This window comes from Betta splendens, chromosome 21 (assembly GCF_900634795.4).
Source record: "Betta splendens chromosome 21, fBetSpl5.4, whole genome shotgun sequence".
NCBI classification, from domain to species: domain Eukaryota; kingdom Metazoa; phylum Chordata; class Actinopteri; order Anabantiformes; family Osphronemidae; genus Betta; species Betta splendens.
In genome coordinates, this window is record NC_040899.1 from 8,591,184 (window position 1) to 8,610,982 (window position 19,799).

At 41.5% G+C, this 19,799-nt stretch overlaps 2 protein-coding genes across 6 annotated transcripts; both read left to right on the top strand.

Annotated features, from left to right (window-relative positions):
• The first annotated feature begins 942 nt into the window (after window positions 1–942).
• Window positions 943–3,139, top strand: atp5mc3a (ATP synthase membrane subunit c locus 3a). The gene is made up of 5 exons (XM_029137660.3): window positions 943–1,006; window positions 1,208–1,300; window positions 2,056–2,130; window positions 2,347–2,537; window positions 2,618–3,139. Exons 2-5 carry the CDS (start codon window positions 1,262–1,264, stop codon window positions 2,730–2,732), a joined length of 420 nt encoding a protein of 139 aa, XP_028993493.1. The 5' UTR covers window positions 943–1,006; window positions 1,208–1,261; the 3' UTR covers window positions 2,733–3,139.
• Window positions 3,140–3,815: 676 nt separating this feature from the next.
• atf2 (activating transcription factor 2) lies at window positions 3,816–19,482 on the top strand. Of its 5 annotated transcripts, XM_029136927.3 has the most exons (13): window positions 3,816–3,877; window positions 4,565–4,646; window positions 5,051–5,147; window positions 5,222–5,340; window positions 5,466–5,591; window positions 6,009–6,187; window positions 7,043–7,157; window positions 8,486–8,608; window positions 10,943–11,185; window positions 11,323–11,529; window positions 13,668–13,773; window positions 18,323–18,430; window positions 19,218–19,482. In XM_029136927.3, the coding sequence occupies exons 2-12, from the start codon at window positions 4,599–4,601 to the stop codon at window positions 18,427–18,429; spliced, it is 1,470 nt and encodes a 489-aa protein (XP_028992760.1). In that variant the 5' UTR covers window positions 3,816–3,877; window positions 4,565–4,598; the 3' UTR covers window position 18,430; window positions 19,218–19,482. The 5 variants fall into 5 exon arrangements, with proteins under 5 accessions (XP_028992760.1, XP_028992758.1, XP_055361094.1 ...); XM_029136925.2 differs by lacking the exons at window positions 18,323–18,430; window positions 19,218–19,482 and adding an exon at window positions 16,306–18,235; XM_055505119.1 differs by lacking the exons at window positions 18,323–18,430; window positions 19,218–19,482 and adding an exon at window positions 15,890–16,442.
• Window positions 19,483–19,799: the final 317 nt, after the last annotated feature.

The following is a 19,799-nucleotide window of genomic DNA, read 5'->3' on the forward strand; positions in this document are numbered from 1 at the left end:
TAGATCTGTATGTACTGACTGTTTCTACTCAATACTCATAAGGTCAGAGATACGTGGCTTCATGTCCATTCTATGACTGGAATCATCATACCTGAGGAGCCACGGAGACGTCCCTCTGCTGAAGCCAGGGTGCAGCTACGGCAGACTCCCCACGCTCATTACCTTTCCATCACAGACCAGCTGCTGTGAAGTCATTCATCACAATTAAAAATCCACCTAGTGTTGGTAGCCAACAGCTTCCCTATCGGCCCATGCACAGACAGGGTGTCGAGCCATCAGTCCCTCTTTGCACACAGTTAAATTCACACCACAACAGGTGTTAGTAGTGGACAGCGGTAGTTAGGTTTGGATCAGGGAAAGAAAATGACTTTTGCTTACTTTAAATCTGTTTTTTTTCTGCAGCAACAGGCTGCTGGCTGTGGAAAGTAGTGTTGTATGTATATGAGACAGAATCTAAAATCTTACGAATTATACTTAATTGGCTTTAAGTTTGAAACCTGTCCTAGATCATACTCTTCTATTCTAAAAATGTATTCTAAAAAGAGGTGTTTACCTGTTTTTATTGTTACCACACCACCTCCTGTTTGTACCTTTATGGAATTCAGATTTATCCTAATTAATTAACTAATTTCCCTTACACAGGAATTGTGTATTCCCATTAATATAACTTGTCTCGTTTTTATTCACACGTATTAGTGCTGTTATTCTCATGTTACTCTCTTTCCTGTTTTAATAAAAACCTGTGTAAAGCCAAACAATGCCTAAGGGGAAACAATTACAGATAATTGTGGGACTATGTTTTAATAAAATAAAATACATAGTGGGACAATAATCTTACATAACGAGGTCAGTAACTTTAAATATGTTTTTAAATACTTCACGGTGTTTATGTGATGAGGTTGAATAAAGTTTTATTGAAATGACCTTTCATTGTCATCATCCGGGTCTTTGCCTACCTTAACTCACGCATGCGCACTCGTCCACTGTGGTTCGACCTCTGTAGTCGGTAAGTGTGTAATGGTAGTTTGAATGAGCAGTGTATCTTTAATAAATCCCTCTTCATCCTCTGTTTTAATTTAACTTTATATCTAACAAAGGAGCACATCCTGCAGAAGTAGTGTAAATGTGCATATGAGTGTCTCTATTTAGTTTGTGGAGCATTTATTCGCCGGGTTGACCTTACTTCTCTCCGGTATTTCTTCCTTAGAGAGTCCCGGCTTCAACCAGATTGACCAATCCGGTTAAAACTACCTAAGGAAAAATGTACGCTTGTGCAAAGTTCGTGTCCACACCGGCTGTGGTGAGTTTGAATTTCCCCATATACCTGCATGCTTCGGTTTTGGATCTGGCTTCCTTCATTTAGGCGCTAAATCCGAGTGGGCCTCCGGTTGAACTTGAATGCAGCTCACTGGCAAGGGTATCTGCACACTAGGCCGACAGGCTAACCGGCTAATGCTACATGAATGATTGACTAACCGGGCGTTTTACACAAAGACAAGGTAGCTCCAATGTTCTTGTTGAAATGCAGCTAAAGTTACCTTGAGGTATTAGCTACTGCATCACTGCTCTAAGCTGGCACTGGAGCAGATATTTTCAGTGATAGCTGCTAGCTAAGGTCAAGCAAGCCTCTGTTACTCCAATGTAGTACAAAGTTCACGTACAGATTTTAATAGGTTTATGTAATTACACATGTTAGTCAGATTTGTCTTTTAAAAAAAGACTATCATTTGTCGTTGGCTGTTGGTCATTCCCCAAGGTCACATTTATGCTTTTTAGTGGCTCTGTCACGCTAAAAGTGTTTGAATGAATATTCTGTCTACTGGTAAATGCAATGTATAGCTTTATGACTTGGGTCTTGAGGTAAGCTTCAGTAACTTCAACAGAAAATGTTTACTTGTGCCTCATTTACTACCACATTTCAGTGTGTACACTGAGAGACTTGATAATCAAAGTGCTGTCTACATTTTTGTGTCTCATCATACTAGGAAAGCAAGTGTTTTATCACCATTCCATTTGTGTCTACAAGTACATCAGTTTTTATATATTCTGTTGCAGGTTCGTGCTGGTTCCCGGGCTCTTTACAGACCCCTGTCTGCATCTGTGCTGTCCAGGCCTGAGGCTAAGACAGAGGTTAGTGAAAAGTGATTGGTAATTTTTAAAAATATAACAGCTTGAAATTGTGTTCTTTACTGGTTCAAAGTGTTTATTTTCTAGTAATTGCATTGTGAGACTACAGTGGTTGAACTTATTACAGCAGACCAAAATACCAAGTAAATTGTTCTTGTTTGTTTTCTAAATAAATGGTAATCAAATGCTGTTGCTGTGTTTTCCTTTCTGCATATCCAGAGCAGTGTTGGTTTGATGCCACAGAGCCCTCTCACCCAGGTTGCACTGAGGGGCTTCCAGACCAGTGCTGTCAGCAGGGACATTGACACAGCTGCAAAGTTTATTGGTGCCGGAGCTGCTACAGTTGGAGTCGCTGGATCTGGTGCCGGAATTGGGACCGTGTTCGGCAGTCTCATCATTGGCTATGCCAGGTTTGTTATAAAAAAGGAAATAAACAAAGCAAATAGGTTATTGTGCATTCTTGTGTGTTGATGTTTGTTTTTGTTTGTAGGAATCCATCTCTGAAGCAGCAGCTGTTCTCATACGCCATCCTGGGATTTGCCCTGTCTGAAGCTATGGGACTGTTCTGTTTGATGGTTGCTTTCCTTATTCTGTTTGCTATGTAAAACTGCTGGTACTTTCAGTACAGATGTGACTACATATTTTATTGTGGCTACCAAAATTGTTCCATGTTGGTGTCATGAAAATGTACATTTTCAAATCTTTCAGACACTGTCTAAATAAGCAAAACATGTATTGTACAAATGTAAGAAATTACGTGATTAAAATACATGTATTTGACTATTTACTTATGGTAGTAATGTTTGTCTGGGGTTCCATGCTAGGACATCAGCAGGGAGCTTTTATGAATGTCATTTTTTCTGTCAAGCAGAACTTGTTTTCTCAGAGCATCACATGAAAAGTTTTGGGGGTCCACCTAATCTAAGCAGCAGTTAAATATTACTGTAATTAGATGGCAAAGTAAGTGCTTGTTTTGTAAATGGCATTAAATAAATCTAGATGATCTAATTGAGTTAAGTAGTGGGTTTTGACTTATTGAGTTTCACAGACGCACTTACTTGGCTGTCGGTGACAATTTGTAATGGGCATTTCAGGTTGTAGGTTGAATTGGAAGCTGATAGGGTGAAGTCAAATACAATTAATTCACAGCTTAACTGTGGGAAACATCTTCAAAGTTGCATTTATGTCAGAACTAGTAGTTGCAGCCATGAATTTGACCAAAGACATTATTTAAGTCACCGAATGCTCGGTGGATTTGAAGTTTAACAGTTTATCAACATACTGGCCTGGTTGGCTTGGGAAGCAGAAGGTCACAGGTTCAAGCCCTGCTTCTGGCTCAAGGTGTGTCCTTGATTAAGACACTTCACACTAGCTCCCTGGGTCCCGTGTGGCAGCTCACAACCCCCTGGGAATGGGTTAAATGCAGAGGACAAATGTCATTTTGACATATGACGTATAGAGGAATATTATTAGATTGCATTGAACCATTGAAGTATAATGTTAATACGTTATAATAATGCTTTGATGAAATATATCAAACATTTATACATAAGACAAATTACATCAAAGGAGAATAAACTTTCACGTTTTAGAAATATTTCATTTAATATTGTGCCAAAAAGTATGTTTATTGGCAGCTTTATAGCCTCAGCTCATAGACTCGTGTGACGTTTACGGAATAACCTGATCCGCTCTCGCGATACTTTTGTTCAGACGTGGGATTTTGGAAATCAAGGGTTGTGGCTGAGGGGTAAGTGAGCGCACAAGCTGATAGCGAATGGGTTCAAAGTTGATGTAAATTACATAGTTTGTGGCACGTTTCGGACTTGTTCTCCGCTAGGAAGCAAAGGTATCAAAATAAGTGTTGACACATCTCGTGTTTACAGTGATATTTGGGTCCAAACATGGCGACGCTTGTAACGTTATGTTAACGAAGGGATCAGGCTATTGCGTGGAAGCGACTGGAACAGATGATCGCTCCCTCTGTACAAACGTTACAGGATTCTGTGTGATGTCTTTTCACGGCGGGCACGTATATTCACAACACGGACAATGGCCGAGGTGTCAGCAGAGCGTAGCTCACGGAGGGCTCTGCGACGCCTATCTGGACCAAAACAAATAGATGGACAATCCATCCTCTCTCCAGTGACAGAGGTGTAAACAACCACAGCAGCCGCCCTTCATCGATATGCTTTGTCCACATTTCCAGCTGCTTTCCCAGTACTTCCAAGTTTACAGCGCTTATTTACTCCCCTCTGTTAGCCGCACGTTACCCGGTATCACCCTCGCGCATTTGTTGACCTGTTTGAGCTAAAGCCACAGCGTTTATTGTGGTGACACCTGGAATAAAATACAGTCTCGTGTGTAAGCAGTTGACCCTTCGTACACGCATAAACACGCATTTCAGGCTTTAACTCCAGTCCGTGTTTTTTGTCAGATTTATTTCAGGGGGACGACAGGATTTTCTTAATATGAGTGATGATAAACCTTTCCTGTGTACTGCTCCTGGCTGTGGACAGGTACGTCAACACAACACAACACAAATGTGACACGTTTTCTAAGAATTCTGTGCCTATTCTGTTTTTTTAGTCTTTTATTTAATGTGACTGAGATTAATTGTTGCAAACATTCTATGTGTGTTTGCAAGTTCCCATTAGATGCGTTGGACACAGCCACAAAAACTTGTGTACTTATAATGTTTCATGTTGTGTTGAAGCTATGTTTTATATATATATTGTTATATTTGTGTTGTCATGTCACAATATTCAAACAAGCAAGAAAAAAAGTACACTAAAATAATATCTTTGTTGAACTATACTTTTATGCATGTAATGCATTGGCATGATACAGTAATATGTGTTATGATACAGTACTACTTAGAAGAAGAATCCTCACATCTGTTCACTTTTTGAACTTTTTGCAGAGATTTACAAATGAAGACCACTTGGCCGTCCACAAACACAAACATGAGATGACCCTGAAGTTTGGCCCAGCAAGAAATGACAGCGTCATCATTGCTGGTAAGAGGTGTTGACGCTGGGAAATTTGAACGTGATTGGCACTTCAGTACACTGAGGGTTCTTCTCCTTTGCAGACCAGACCCCGACGCCCACCCGCTTTTTGAAGAACTGCGAGGAGGTTGGCCTCTTCAATGAACTTGCGAGTCCATTCGACCATGACTTCAAAAAAGCCACTGAAGATGACATTAAAAAGGTTCTTGTGACAGTTTCACTTGTCGTCTAATCATCAGATGTCTCTCTATTCATTTTGTTTTGTGTTTCTGTCTGCAGTCTAGCTTTTCTTAAACATGCTCATCTGTGCTTCTCACTCTTCTACAGTTACCACTGGATTTATCACCTCTTGCAACACCTATCATACGCAACAAAACCGAGGGACCTACAGCTATGGACGCACATCGAGATAGTCCCCTGCCTCACCCTGAGTCCACTACAAATGATGACAAGGTACATCCACAGCCTCTGGTATTCGTGTTATTCACAGATTTATAATTGTTAAACATGGGTGTTCTGATTCCATGATCTGTATCTGGAAGTTGCAGATCCACTGGTATAATAATTTGTGTATTTTAAATTATTGTATTTCAAATTTGGAATTTGAATCGTTTTTATATGACAATGACTTAAGTGAATGTGTGTGTTAATATGTGCCTTGTAATAAAAAATTACCAGTACTGTTTAAAAATAGTCATAAAACATAATGTAATATATTAGATAGAATTGAACAAAAATAGCTTCTGTTTTTCCCAAATTTTATCTTTAATTCCTGCTTTGAGGAAAAGCATTGGCTATATTATCAAAGGGTAATTAACCAATCTGGTGTTCACTCAACATTGCAGCTAAGATGTTGTATGATGTTTTCAGGACTTATCTTTGCAGCCAGCCTCACTGCCAACATCCACTATAGTCCATCCTGCATCCCTCCAAGTTCCCAATGTACTTCTAGCAACCTCAGAAGCTAATGTTGTAATACAGCAAGCTCTCCCATCGCCAACATCTAGCTCTGTTATTACCCAAGTCCCATCCACTAATAGGCCTATAGTGTAAGTAACTTCAAATCAAACGTTTACCAATTGCAGTTAATAGTGGTCATTTAATTTAAAAAAATATTTTCCGTGCAGTGTTGTCTTGGTAAGTTTTCACAGTATGTCACGAGGCATGTGCTTGTCTGTGTTTGATTTATTGGCACTCTGCAGGAGTATTTGTTTTTGGCTTTGGACGCATCTTCAAAAACATCAGTGTTGCTCAGATATAACCAAACAGTTTTAATCAAATTAATGAGTGATGGAAAGGAAGAATGGGGTTTTCACAAGATCATCAGAGTCACACTGTGTGTTCAGAGGTGTGTATACTAATTATACAGTAGCACCTACACTTTTTGTCTTTAGTCAAATTTAAACTTCATGGATGTGTATGCGAGGGTATAATCATATTGCCTTGGTGACATATGGTTTACTCCGGTCTAAACTGGTTTGAGCACTTTAATGGCACTTTAAAAAGCTTGTTAGAAGAGAGACTAGTGTATTCAATTCATATCTGTAGGAAAACATACAGTATTCAAAACAGATGTTCTGGTGAAAACCCCGGATGTTATAGGAGTAGTATAATCCCTTAGAACAGGAAATGCATATATGGGCAGGACTGATGTCACTTATTGGGTCTAATGTGATAGATAAGTGTTCTGTTAGTAATGCTGCATCATTATGTTACACAACATTTGTCTTTGCATTATTTCTTTTTGAGTTGGGTTATCTTCTGGATCTGTGTCACTCCCATCAGTGATTTGCTGAATGTGATGTTTTATTAGTGTATTAGTAGCACTTTCATTCTTGACATTGTGATAGATTCTGTTTTGCTGGCTCTTTTTCTCATTGGATTTCTGTTCTCTCCTCCTTCAGTCCAGTGTCGGGCACTTTTCCTGTGCTCTTACAGCTGCCTAACGGCCAGACCATGCCAGTTGCTATACCTGCGTCTATTACAAGCTCAAGTGTACATATTCCAGCTACAATCCCTGTGAGTTTTCTTCTAATATCTCTCATAATAATAAAGTATTTTAATGTGTTTGCATTGTACTGTATTACCAAAGTATTAGTATAGGAGTATGATTAAAATCAGGATTATTAATAACTGTATAGTCAACGTTTCTGAAGGACAAGCATGAACAAACTGAGGAACTACAGCATTAGTTTTCCCAAGCTGCATCTTTTTAGATTACTATTACAGTCCAGCGGTTGTAGACCAACAAGGTCGCTGGACTGTGTCGAATAACACGCTTTGCTGGCCACAATTTTACTTGTGAAATTTTGTCGTTCTGCACCAGGAGATTTAACATAAAATCCATCATTTCCATGGTAATAAAACTGCTTCATTGATTAGTTCTTACTTACAGTATATTTTTAATTCAAACTGTGCATGGACATTTTTTGCCCTTCTCAGGTGACAGACAGAATGAATGCTCCCTGTAATGTTACCTTTTATAATAGACTATTTAGTGTTCTGGTTCCTCTAATTTGGCAGTTAGAGTTAAAGTCAAATGATGGACTTTACATTATCTCTGTGTGTCTGTGTTAAAGACATGGGTATTGGCAGAATCACAGCAGGCGCTAGTCCAGGATACCTCACTATTATTCTGTATATAATCAGCGCTTCTGATTTCTGACTGAGTAGATTATTCTAATAATATGTTTTTCAAGCCAATTATAATGGCAACCCATGACAGTGTGTCATATAGGAAATATGTTGTAAATGAAGGTCGTCTTACTATTTTTTTTGTGCATCCCCCATGTGGAGGCTTGTCTTGTTGTTCACTGTGGCCCTGGTTTTCTGTGTGGAACACTGAGCAGCAGATGATTATCTCCTGATAGCAGCACAGCAGGGAAAAAACCTCTATCTTCCCTGTCTATGGGGACCGGGGAAAACCGTTGACAAGTAAAGGAGGGCAAAAGTAGACGAAGAACACGAGCCACCACTGGGCCTCTCTTTCACTCGATCATCTCCTCCCCTCTCTGCTTTCTCGCCCTCCCCAGCTCCCTCTGACTCATTGTCAGCGGTTGTAAGAGGAGGCCTGCCTCTGGCCTTTCCGGCTCGCGTCTCTCCATCCACTCCTGAGCTTCCCCATCCATATGCTCTCACGCAGGCAGGCAGAGGTTCATTAGTGTGCACACTGCATCTCCATGTGGCGCTGCCTCCACAAAATAACAGGCCATCCAGCCTAATGAGGCTGAGATATGAGGATACTCGGCGAGCCTGGCCGCGCATGCTTGTGTTGTGCGGGAGCGCCGCCTGGCTTTTAACTGTCGAAGACTAATTTTCTCCGTGCTGATCGGTGTCTGTGCTTTCAGCTTGTCAGACCTGTCACCGTAGTGCCTAACGTCCCCGGGATCCCAGGACCTCCCTCGCCACAGCCACAGCCACAGCCACAGCCACAGCCACAGCCACAGCACATCCAATCAGAAGCAAAGCTGGTATTTGTTGTCTTTTATTTTGGATTATCTTGATATTCTCTCCCATTTACGACAGAGAATAAGCAACTAATAAGAGCTTCTATTAAGGAAGAAGCTATTTTGATCTGATGAGCTCACTAGAAATTCTCTAAAATTATAAATGTATTGGTTTGTTTATTATTAGGAAAATACAAGACACCTTTTTTGGTTATTATGTTTTACTCTGTTTTTTAAGCTAATGCTAAATGTTTTGCCAATATTTTATTAATAGTCTTGCAAAATCTGTTTTTTATAAGTATTTAGCTAAATACGCACGTTTAAATTTTAAATAAACAATTAACTATAGGTTTTTAAATATATTCCCCCGAAAGTGATGTAACTGATTGTTTTTACTGTTTTTCAACCCTTTTAAGAGCAAATTATTGCTCTTAGCTGAAACATAATTGCATACTAGACCTGCTGAGTTTAAATTATGTACTAACAAAACAGAAATAGTCCAACTGAAAATTGGTTTTAGTTGTGTTGTGGCTAAATAACAGTTGAAGGGCAGGGATATAAAGTGTTTTACATAAGGTCAATGGCAACGTGATGAAGCACGGATCACAGAACCTGTAAGTGTTCCCAGCATGCTCTGCTCTGCCTGTGGAAATTAACAGATAAACTACGATGTGTGTGTGTGTGTGTGTGTGTGTGTGTGTGTGTGTGTGTGTGTGTGTGTGTGTGTGTGTGTGTGTGTGTGTGTGTGTGTGTGTGTGTGTGTTGAGAGGGACGGATTGATTCTGACTGGAGTTGAAGGGAAGGGCGTGGGTGGGGGGGATTTGTCGGGGATCATGGCGTACAGAGATGACAAACGCAGAGACAGCGTTGTGCTCAGCACGTCGTCACCAGGGCCAACCAGAAGGGGGCTACCGGCGAAAGCCAGCTGGGGGCATCCTGGCACACGCTCAGCAAGGCGCATTAAATCGGCCTCACCCTGCATGGAACCTTTTGTTCAGCAGAATCCTGCCTGACCTGTGTCCCCCCCTTTTACTCCCGGTGCCTCCCATCGCACTCAGCTCATCAGCAAACACCTAATGAGGCTGCGTCAAGTAAACAGACCCCCGCTCAACCTGCCCACTCCCCACCCCCACCCGGCTCTCAGGGGGCACGGAGACGGCACTTTACAAGGACTGATGATGCTGCAAAGACCACAATAATGATAATTAACTTGCTGAATTTAGAAGATTATGCTGTTAATTAGTTGCAAAATAAAGATAAGTAATATAGTAGCAGATGGTTGAATAACACCCATGAGATGGAGGGTTATTACACTGATGAGGTTTCCATGGCAGAGATGAAATATGAATCTGACTGGCTTTTCCCTCTTTCTATGGTCCATTCCAAGAGAATAATATCTTGTTTCTGCCAGAAGAGCTTCTGGAAGGGTATTACACGATAAACTAATTTGGTAGATAGATTGGTCTGGCAAAGGTAGTTGTTAGAATAATGTGGTCTTCTGTTTTCTCATGTAAATGTATTCCCTCTCACTTTGTTATTGCTTCGAAAGGCTCATTCACTTTCACCTTGTTTGCTCAGTGTTTGATACTAGAACAATTGGCTTGTGAATTATGGACACCAATCGGCAGAAGAGTTGTTTGTGTGAATGGGCTGTGTGGGACATGGATCCACAGCTTGTGTTCGGAAAAGTCATTTTTGGCTCCTATTATGTGATGTGGACTACCTCCATCTCTGGTTTTCAGATGAGATCAAATCCTAAACATGCAAAGTAAATTTGAGGAGTGTGTTAGATGGATTGATACAACAGTTTTCCTTGTTCCCCCTTCCTTTTTTTAAACATTTATTCTTGTAATTCAGTTTCAAGCTTTATTCTGGGAAGCTGTTGAATATTTCACATAACATAGTCACCATTTTTATAATATTGCCTCTTCTTGTTCTTCTGACTGTTTTAAACTCTGTAGCGCCATTGAAGCAAGATGTTGCAGCCTGTTCTTTAACTGCTAGTACTCAGGCTTGGTCTGATGTTGTTTTTTATTATTTAGTAGTTCTTACATTTAAGTTCTTAATCAACATGTTTTTTTATGAGCACTAAGTGTTGTTTTACTTCTTGGAGCATTTTAGGAGAATAAACACTTCCTATATGTTTTGTTTTTTCTAAAATTAATTTAATTTCTTAAAGTTAGTGAATTAAGTTCACAATCTCATTTTCTACTAGAGTCTCATACATTATTGTATTATTGACCCGTGCTTGTGGATGCACCATGAAGCTTTTTCATGTTTGTAATTTTTTTTCTTGCACAGATGATTTCGCAGCATAAACTGTGCCTCATGTCTCCGGGATCTTCTCCCTGTGCCCAGTTATCTTCACAGAAAGTGAAAGCCACACTGAGCCAGCAGCTTCCTCAGGTAACCAATGGAGATGGAGCTGAAGTCCAGAGTAACGCTGTCACCCACACCGCTGCTCCAGCTTCGCCTGCTCCAACCCCGACTCCAGCCCCGACCGCAGTTCTGACTCCCGCTCCAGCGCCTCACCTACCCACTACTGAGGAACCATCTCCCCACTCCCTTCAACAGCCCGCCACCTCCACCACAGAGACGCCTGTAAGCATTTGACTTATTTGATTTTGACTTAATATTATTGTATCTTATATATTATTATGTGCATTTGATTGGTTGTAACAAGTATGCGATTAGCAGTGCTTTATTAGTTTTCCTGCCTCATTTCAATTGCCATGCAGGCTTCCCCAGTGCCCCCAGTGCAAAACCCTCCAAGCACAGGAGGCCGGCGACGCAGAACCACAAGCGAAGACCCCGATGAGAAGAGGCGCAAGTTCTTGGAGCGTAACAGGGCCGCTGCCTCTCGCTGCAGGCAGAAGAGGAAAGTGTGGGTCCAGTCTCTGGAGAAGAAAGCCGACGACCTCAACTCCATGAACGGACAACTACAGGTGCTCTTTACCTCCTAATCTCGAGTCGCTGCGTGTAACAACTGCTACTGACAGTCTGTCACTTTGCGTATGCGTGCGCGCCGGTGTGTGTTTATCATAGCATGCTGTTGACGTAAGCGTGCATCCAGACTTTTCCCTTCTGTGGTGATGAAGTCATTAAAGCCGATTAAGAAGAGCTGCTGTGTGACAGCAGCAGTGTGTGAGCCCTTTACATCGATATGTCCCTGTCAATAAAGATGTATTCTCCAGATGTCAGCCGCACACAAGCGTGTCTTCGCTTCTGTCTCAGCAGTTTACTGAATGGCCTCAAAAATCTCCGAGGGAAAGGTGTCTTTTTGAACCTTCATTTCGCTGGAAGCAATTAGGATCTGATGCTGACAAGTTCGAAACAGTTCATGTATCTGCTGTCTCTGTTGATAAGTGTGAGTCGGGGGTGCGGCACATCGGTGTTCCAGACAATTAAATGAGATGTGGTGTTTATTTGCTCACTGTCTTATTTTTCTATGAAAGCAGAGTAAGATGTGGAGTGTGGAGGAGGGGACAGACAGCGGTGGATATGAAAGTGGTTCATGCTGTTAATGTGTGGTTGAAAAACAAGTTATCACCACTTGTCGTGGGTGCACTGGGTGAGAATCTGTTTAAATGTAGGTAGATGAAAGGGGAGCGGTAAGTGAATGAGTGGGGTTATAAACAGAAAGAGCGTCGCTGTTAAGTACAAAGCAACAACATGTGGCAGAGAATAAAGGGACACTTTATATGAAGGCATTAATCAGTGGTGCAGTTTTTGTAAGAACCCCCATGCTGACATGGCCCAGCTGATCAGTGAAACTGCCTCTAATGATGCACAATTATTTTAACATCATCCTTAACTGGCTTTTTAATGAGGTGTCAGACCAGGCAGCTCGCAGGGCTCACAGCATCACCCAAGGCCCATTTGCTCAATTTCAAATAATTCGCGAAGTTAGAAACAAGTTCAACTCTCAAAGGTCCTGTTGAGTCCAGATACTATGTTGCGTTTGAAGTTACTGTAAGCACCGCTATGAGTAGAAATCTCATAAATTGCACACAGGTTATGAAAAGAAATTAATTTTAGGAAGTGATGTAAATATTTTGTCTTGCATCTGCTACTGAAACAGCATTTAGGGATGAACACTGGTCACTTTGTCTCTACTCGTCTTTCTGAAGGGTGATTAGAAAGCATCTCCTGTGATTCCGTCGGCTGCAAATGGCAGCAGTCTTTGTGTGAATGCAGCGAAAGTGGTGCTGGCTACATGCGATACATACGCTCCTTCCAGCTGTGTTTAAATCTGTCTTACAATAGCTCAGCCCTGCCAACACCAGCACCACTAAACAGATGGAATCAAATAAATTGGCTGCCTTTAGTCTAATAGATTAAACCGCCCATAGTCCTTAAAAGGAGAAGAGAAGGAGCTTAAATCTGCCATTGGGTGTTCGTGGGCCCCTGGCCGCTCTAAATCCAGTTAAAGTCACCTTCAGCGTAATGTGGCTCTCTTTTACGACATGCAGAAATTCCCGGCTCCCCCGGGAGCTGTAACGACACGGGAATGTAAATCTCGGCCGCATCTACAAAGTTGCACTGACAATCCAAACAGCTCACCTCTGACAAATGTGCCGGTCGGCAGCCAGTGAAGGCCCATAATTATTGTGCAGGAAAATCCTAAATGAAGAAGTGCATCATACTTTATGCGGAGGTCATTTATTAATGCGTTGTCTTTGCCTTTGTTTGTCATTTTTTTGAGGGAGAAAATCCGAGTTTACCTGCAGTAATTTCGACGCGAGCTTTAAATTAACCCTGTGATGACATTATATGCAAATTAAATGTTTGCTGGGAGTTTTTACATAATAACATAGTCTATCTTTATTTTCAAAACAATGCTTTTTGCAGATGTCAGAATATAATAAATTAAATGTATATCCAGTATTTATATACATATAATCATCTACTTTTATCACTGAAACTGATTGGTTATGATGTGATTACATCATTTTACATCAGATTACACAATAATATCTAAAGTGCAGCATTGTATGTGAACTGTATGTGCTTTTTCGTGATATAATCTGATAAACTGGGACCATGTTGCTGAGTGCTGTTGTGTGTCTCCTCTCTCCCATAGAACGAAGTCACCCTGCTGAGAAACGAAGTGGCTCAGCTGAAGCAGCTTCTTCTGGCTCATAAAGATTGCCCTGTAACCGCCATGCAGAAGAAATCTGGCTATCACAGTGAGTAATGCTCCATTATCCTCAGCTCCGGGCTCCTGAAATCAGCTCCGGCTAACCGGTAGATAGACATCTCTCATTTACGGCCAAACAGAAAGAGCTATCGACGTAACAAATCTCCCTCTTAATTTTTTTTTTTTTTTTGCGCCCTTCGAAGAACTTTGGTAAAGTTTCTGTATTTATGGGCAGGCCTGTGTGTGACGAATCCTCGGCTGTGGCAGCGTCAGGACTGTCACGGGGCCACAGGTGGTACCTGCAAGCGATTTCGCCGTCTGACACCTGAGTAAACATTTGTTACACGAAGCTAAATGTGAGCAGGAAGGACCGAGAAACAGATGTTTAAGAAGTTTAAAAGAAATCAGCTCTTTTTGTAACACCTGGATCTGAATTAAAGCCCTAAGCTTACAGATAATGATTGTGTCTACTTAAAAGCATGAGATTTATTCTGCTTGGAGCCGCTTCATTCAAATTTCCTGTTGTCAGCCTGAATCCTACGCTCTCGTCACACGGACTCATTTAGAATTATATCGCCTATATTTCTTCGTTTCCTCACACTGGGGCTCTGTCACGGTGTTTTCTGAGTCATAACTCACATCCCTCGCAGATGAGCCCGCGGGCAACGGGACCGAGCGGGCTCCGGGCCGCCGCTCCGCCGCGCTCTAAACACCTCCGCTGACTTGTATTGACAATGATTGCCTCTGAAATGAGTCCATTAAAGCGGCGGGCTTGACAAGACGAGAGATGCAGAGCGTCCTCATGGCGTGGCGTCCGCAGGACTGGGCTGTTCATTACGCAGCCCTCATTGGTAACCATCCCACTGACACGCGTCATGTGCATTATGGGACTGATGGTTTCCAGGCTAGAGTGGGCTGTCAGAGCCAGGTCTCATTTGGTGCGGTCTGGATTGTTTTTCAGCGGGAGCCGCAGATGAATTGGGTCATCTTTCTCATGTGCTCGCCGACGATGTCTCCGCCGCGTTCCTGGACCTTTTGTGAAGAATGACATTTGGAGCACTTTTTCTCCAGTTTGGAAAAACATAACCTCGTCCAAGCGCCCCCAGTGCATTAGTTTGCTGCACGGCGACGGTCGCGGGCAGATTTTAGACAAGGCCATAAAGAAAGGCCAGCTAATGTGAGCGTGGGAATTAAAGTCTGGTACCATGACGGGTACCAACTAACCGACACAGGATGAGATCACCTGCATTATCATCGGCACCAACCAGGATTTTTCCAATGTGATTTTGAGCTGCATGATATTTAACAACTACTGTAATGAAGTAGTCATTTTTAAGTTATAGCCATTTAAACCAAGGTTTGATACTTTACATAGTAGATTTGTTTATTAGTTGATCTTTCAATCATAGGAACATCTTCTGAGCTACAAATACTCACTGAAATAATCTGTCCTGGTAATTAGTGAAGCGCGTTGTTTATTTCTGACTGATCCGTGACCCTCACTCATGTACAGGCCTCATTAAGCTCTCCGTTACACGTCCCGTAAGGCTTCGCTGCCCTCCAGGCCCCGTAATACCCTTCATCGTCCCGAGCAGGCGTAGCCGTGGCAGGTGGGGAGAAATTACCCAGACTGCCCCACAAATAAGCCAGGACTTGCTTTGGGTTGGCACGCCGCGCGGTCCATCTGCTTAGAGCCGAAGCCCACTTCAGAAAGCACAAGAGCAGGAAGAAGTTCAGACGCCCCGGAAAAAACGACTTTCTGACCATTAAGACTCATCAGCCAGCGACCCCTTCACGTCGTTAGGAGTCATAATGCGCACTTGAACATGGAACAAAAGCACCGAGCTGATTTACCCTGAGCTTGACCTTCTGCATAGTGGAGCAGCGTCGGAATTTACAGCTCTTTGACATTCACTCGCACTAAATCACGCGGTCCGAGTGGAGATGAAGCCGCGTGTGCGTGTGGGGACATTTGCGCTGCACTTTAATTGCCTCTTCTTTACTGTGGAATCTGTATTTTACATCCTCAAATGTGAAACCCAGTCGTTAATTACAAAGTGCCATAACAAGTGACTTCATATCATTAGGAATATTAATTATCATTGTGCTCCTTATTCCTTTATGAAACAGAGCATGAGAGTGGAGGCTTTTTTTTCCTCCATCAGGATCCAATTAATTCAATGCAACTGCCTAACAGCTGGTGGCATTTCGACTCCAAGTCTTCCCTACTCTCCAGTGTGAGCATCATTAAAATCAGGTGCTGTAATCATCTGTCGCTGCAGTAGTTGGCAAGGTAACAAAAAACAAATGAGAATGCAGTTAGGGATGGGAAACACTGCCACATGCCCCAGAATGTAATGTACCCTTATGATGTGGGTTTAAATTGACATTGGAGCTTAATTAAAGGAAAGGGTGCAGAAGTAGCATTATGGGGTTTAATGGAACGCTTTGCATACACCGTTTTCAAGAAGGTCTTTTACATCTGATTAGGCCTGCATAAAATAAGGCTTTGTGGTTCCGAGCAGGTGAATGCTGTGAACAAACCCAGTCCGATTGGCTTGTGTGTCTCCCCCCCCCACAGTCTCCGACAAAGACGACAGCTGCGAGGAGATGTCCGTCCCCGGCAGCCCGCAGAACGAGGCCATCCAGCACAGCTCCGTCAGCACCTCCAACGGGGTCAGCTCCTCCTCCACGACCCCGGCCGTCTCCACGCCGTCCGGCGCCGCCGCCGCCGCCCCCTCCAACCAGAGCACAGAGAGGAGCCAGCCGCGCCGGGGCGCCACCAAGTCCCAGCCTTCGGGGAGCTGATGGTCCCAAACCGTGCCTGAGCGCCAGCACCGGGGCGCTGCTGCCTCCTGGATCAGAGTGGAAGGATTCTCTCTCATTACATCCTGTTGTTCGTTTATTCTTGATGGCTTTTTTTTTTCCATTTGGTCGTAGTATATGTTCTTGAAAATGCAATTAATGAAGACAAAAGAATGCGCACTTTAGGTGTTTAGGAGTGTTAAAAATGTGATTCTGGAATTGATTCTGTGATTCTGTTTTTGTATTTATGTGACTTATTTATCAATTGTACAGATTTTTTTAATTTATTTAAAAGCAAATCAGCCTGAATGGTTGATCAGTGAATTGTTAGACTTTACCAAAGTGTGTTAATTTGAAATTACTTTGCTTGTTTGTTTTCATACATTTTTAAGCACTACCTTTATGATGTAACTGCATAAAGTCAGATTATTTAATAATTTTCTATTTTGCACATTATGAGAGATGACGGGTTTACCTTCTCTGAGTCTGACAGTCCACAAGTTATGTGCCGGCAGCTTTTTCAGAAGTACATTTGAATACTGTCACACCACACAAATGTAAATGGCTGGATCCGATTTTCAAGTTGACAGAGATCAGCTTTAGTTGCATTTTACACTTTGAATGTTTGCGCTGACCTCCGCTTGTAAAATAGTCTGAAGGAGGTGAACGGGTCATAAGTGTGAGTTCATTGACATTCCATCTGTAGTCGGGCTGTTGCTGAAGCAGTGATTGTAGGGTTGCAGTACCTTTTCCATTTCTCAATTTTAGTGATGTTGACTTCATTCAGTGCCATTACTGTTTTGTATGAATTTTTACTGCAGATTGTCTGATTGCTGATCTCTCAGATTAAGAGTCTCATAAACATCAAGGTGCAGTAGAGGAGGTGTCTTGCTTTATAAACTGTCTTTGCTTTTTAGGTGACTGTTTCTGGCTTTACCGTCTCATGCAGAGCAATTAAGGACATTCTGCTCTTTTAATGATTGAAGTTTTAGATGATGTTTTTAGAAAACATTGTAAATAACATCAATGATACATTGTATGTGATCTTTTTAGGTGTTACCTATTGAGTTTTTTATAGGATTGTCTGGATTCAGTAGCTGAGCCTTTTCAATCACATTAAGTCTGATAGCAGTTAAAACCAATCTTGAAGATCCTTTAGTCATTAGGATAGAAATCTCCCTGACTCTAACATTGTTATGTCAGATTGAAGCATTCAGATGGGACCTGGAAGCTCATTGTGTATATTAGAGTAACACTACTACTGCTTTGTAAGAATTGTGAACATTTCATCAGTGAAATAATTATAGGAAACAAATCGCACCATGAAGTCAATTTGCCTTTTCTCTTAGTCTGTACTGGCTTACTACTGTGTAGTTTTACAAGAAGTTGACATATTGTTTTCTTAAAGTATGTTTTTTTTAAATATATTTTTCTGTATGTGCTATCTGCATGAGATAACGATTCTCTGCGAGAATTTAACTGTTTATTTAATAATGTCTCAGTCAGATAAATATCATTAAATAAGTTGATTCAACTTGAGTTGTGGCTCTAAGTTCCTGAAATCTTTGGTCATTAGTTTAACCTTGGCTCAACCGCTAAATAAAGGCGTGTGATACTGTGTTGAAAGTGTTCCTGTAACTTGTGAAAACCCTGTTTAAGATTTGAATTGATAAGTTGTTGTAATAAACCTTTTAATATCTCTTTAACATGTTTGTTGTAGCATTCATTACAACGTAAGAAGGAATCATGGATTATATGCTTCTTATTTTTTTTATTGTGACTATATGTTTAAGGCTGTGACGCAGTGGTCCGTGAATCGTCGCTAAAGATCTGCCGCAGCTCAGCGGTTTATTTTGCGGCGAGCTGCGCCACCTTGTGGAGAATGAGGAGAGGCTTTTGATGTAAGTATTTTTATTTCCTGCTTCAGGACCGCTGCATTTACAGATTAAGGTTTGATATACAGTTTATGACCTAATGAAAAAATGTATGTAAAGGATGTATTGCTACAGAAAAAGTAAACAACAGGAAAGTAAAGTATTTGAAATGACTCCAGCACAGACATAAACAACTGACTACTAAACAACTAGTGAGCGCTCATGTCTCTTTGTTTTACTTATGATTTGTCTCATTGCATTTTGAGTCCTATGTGTAAAGACCAATGAGTTCAGTTGTTGAGTGGAACAACACAAACACACACTCCCTTTTACCGTAAAAGCAGCTTGATCAAAACACATTACCCATACTTTATGTCTCACAAATACAAAGTGTGTGCGTCCGTTCACGTCACATTTGTCAAATGATGAGACCGATTTGTTTTTTTACCTCACGGCTATTTACACTACACCCTGTGTAGAACCTCAGGCTTGTAATTATACGAGTTAAACGTTTGCATTGCTTTTCTAGCACTAGCTTTAAACGTCCAACAGGTGGTGCTACATTCAAACTTAATACTCACTCACTGAAATAAACAAAAATCACTCTTCAGGTTCATTCAGGAAAATAAATATTATTGTTAAAATAATTTTTATGTAAAAAAATAAGATTGAATGTTAACTGTACAGTCTCACCAGAAAATAAAAAAACACTGTGTTGCTTATTTCCTTCAAATTTTCAGTTTAAGACATTTGCATTTTATACTGTTATCTTTTTGAATCCACAAAAATGCATTTGCGTGTTTTTATTTTACAGAGACTGACTTTAAAACCACAGACACTGTCTAATTAGGGCAGCCTTGATTATCTGCTGATCAGAGAGGGGACCATTGTAAATGTTAATATGTAGGTCACAGCATTTGTGAATAACAACAACAACAACAGCAACCGCAGCAGCACTTGTGGCTGGATGCTTCATATTTACAGAGACGGAGCTGCATCTTTGAAGCTGAACCAAAGGGGGGAGGATCTTTTTCCTCCCTTTTCAGCTCCACAAGCAGACTATTCATTTTGATAGTTTGATTAATTAAAATCCCCCTGGCAAACAGCTCTGTGTTGCTCATTATTCATTCCATAATGATTCTGATATTAATTTGATGAGGTTTCCATTAATGAATGCATAGAGAGGCTTTCACGCAGACGGCAAACTCGTACGTGATGAACACATTCCACACACTGTATATATAATGAAAGATCTACAGTAGTTGGAGCCTCCCTGTTTCAGCCTCTCCATAAATGAGCAGGATAATAATGCGGCGCTGATCTGCTGACAGGCACCCACTCCAGCTGTTCCCATAATTCGACAGGTATTTCACTCGGGCTCTTAGCGGGCTGCCTC

Bases quoted from the DNA above. Each gene is read 5' to 3' on its own strand.
- atf2 (XM_029136925.2), top strand. From the start codon at position 4,599: ATGAGTGATGATAAACCTTTCCTGTGTACTGCTCCTGGCTGTGGACAG. The intron at 4,647-5,050 runs GTACGTCAACAC...AACTTTTTGCAG, and splicing joins CTGCTCCTGGCTGTGGACAG to AGATTTACAAATGAAGACCA. The intron at 5,341-5,465 runs GTTCTTGTGACA...ACTCTTCTACAG, and splicing joins CTGAAGATGACATTAAAAAG to TTACCACTGGATTTATCACC.
- atp5mc3a (XM_029137660.3), top strand. From the start codon at position 1,262: ATGTACGCTTGTGCAAAGTTCGTGTCCACACCGGCTGTG. The intron at 2,131-2,346 runs GTTAGTGAAAAG...CTGCATATCCAG, and splicing joins GGCCTGAGGCTAAGACAGAG to AGCAGTGTTGGTTTGATGCC. The intron at 2,538-2,617 runs GTTTGTTATAAA...TTTTGTTTGTAG, and splicing joins CTCATCATTGGCTATGCCAG to GAATCCATCTCTGAAGCAGC.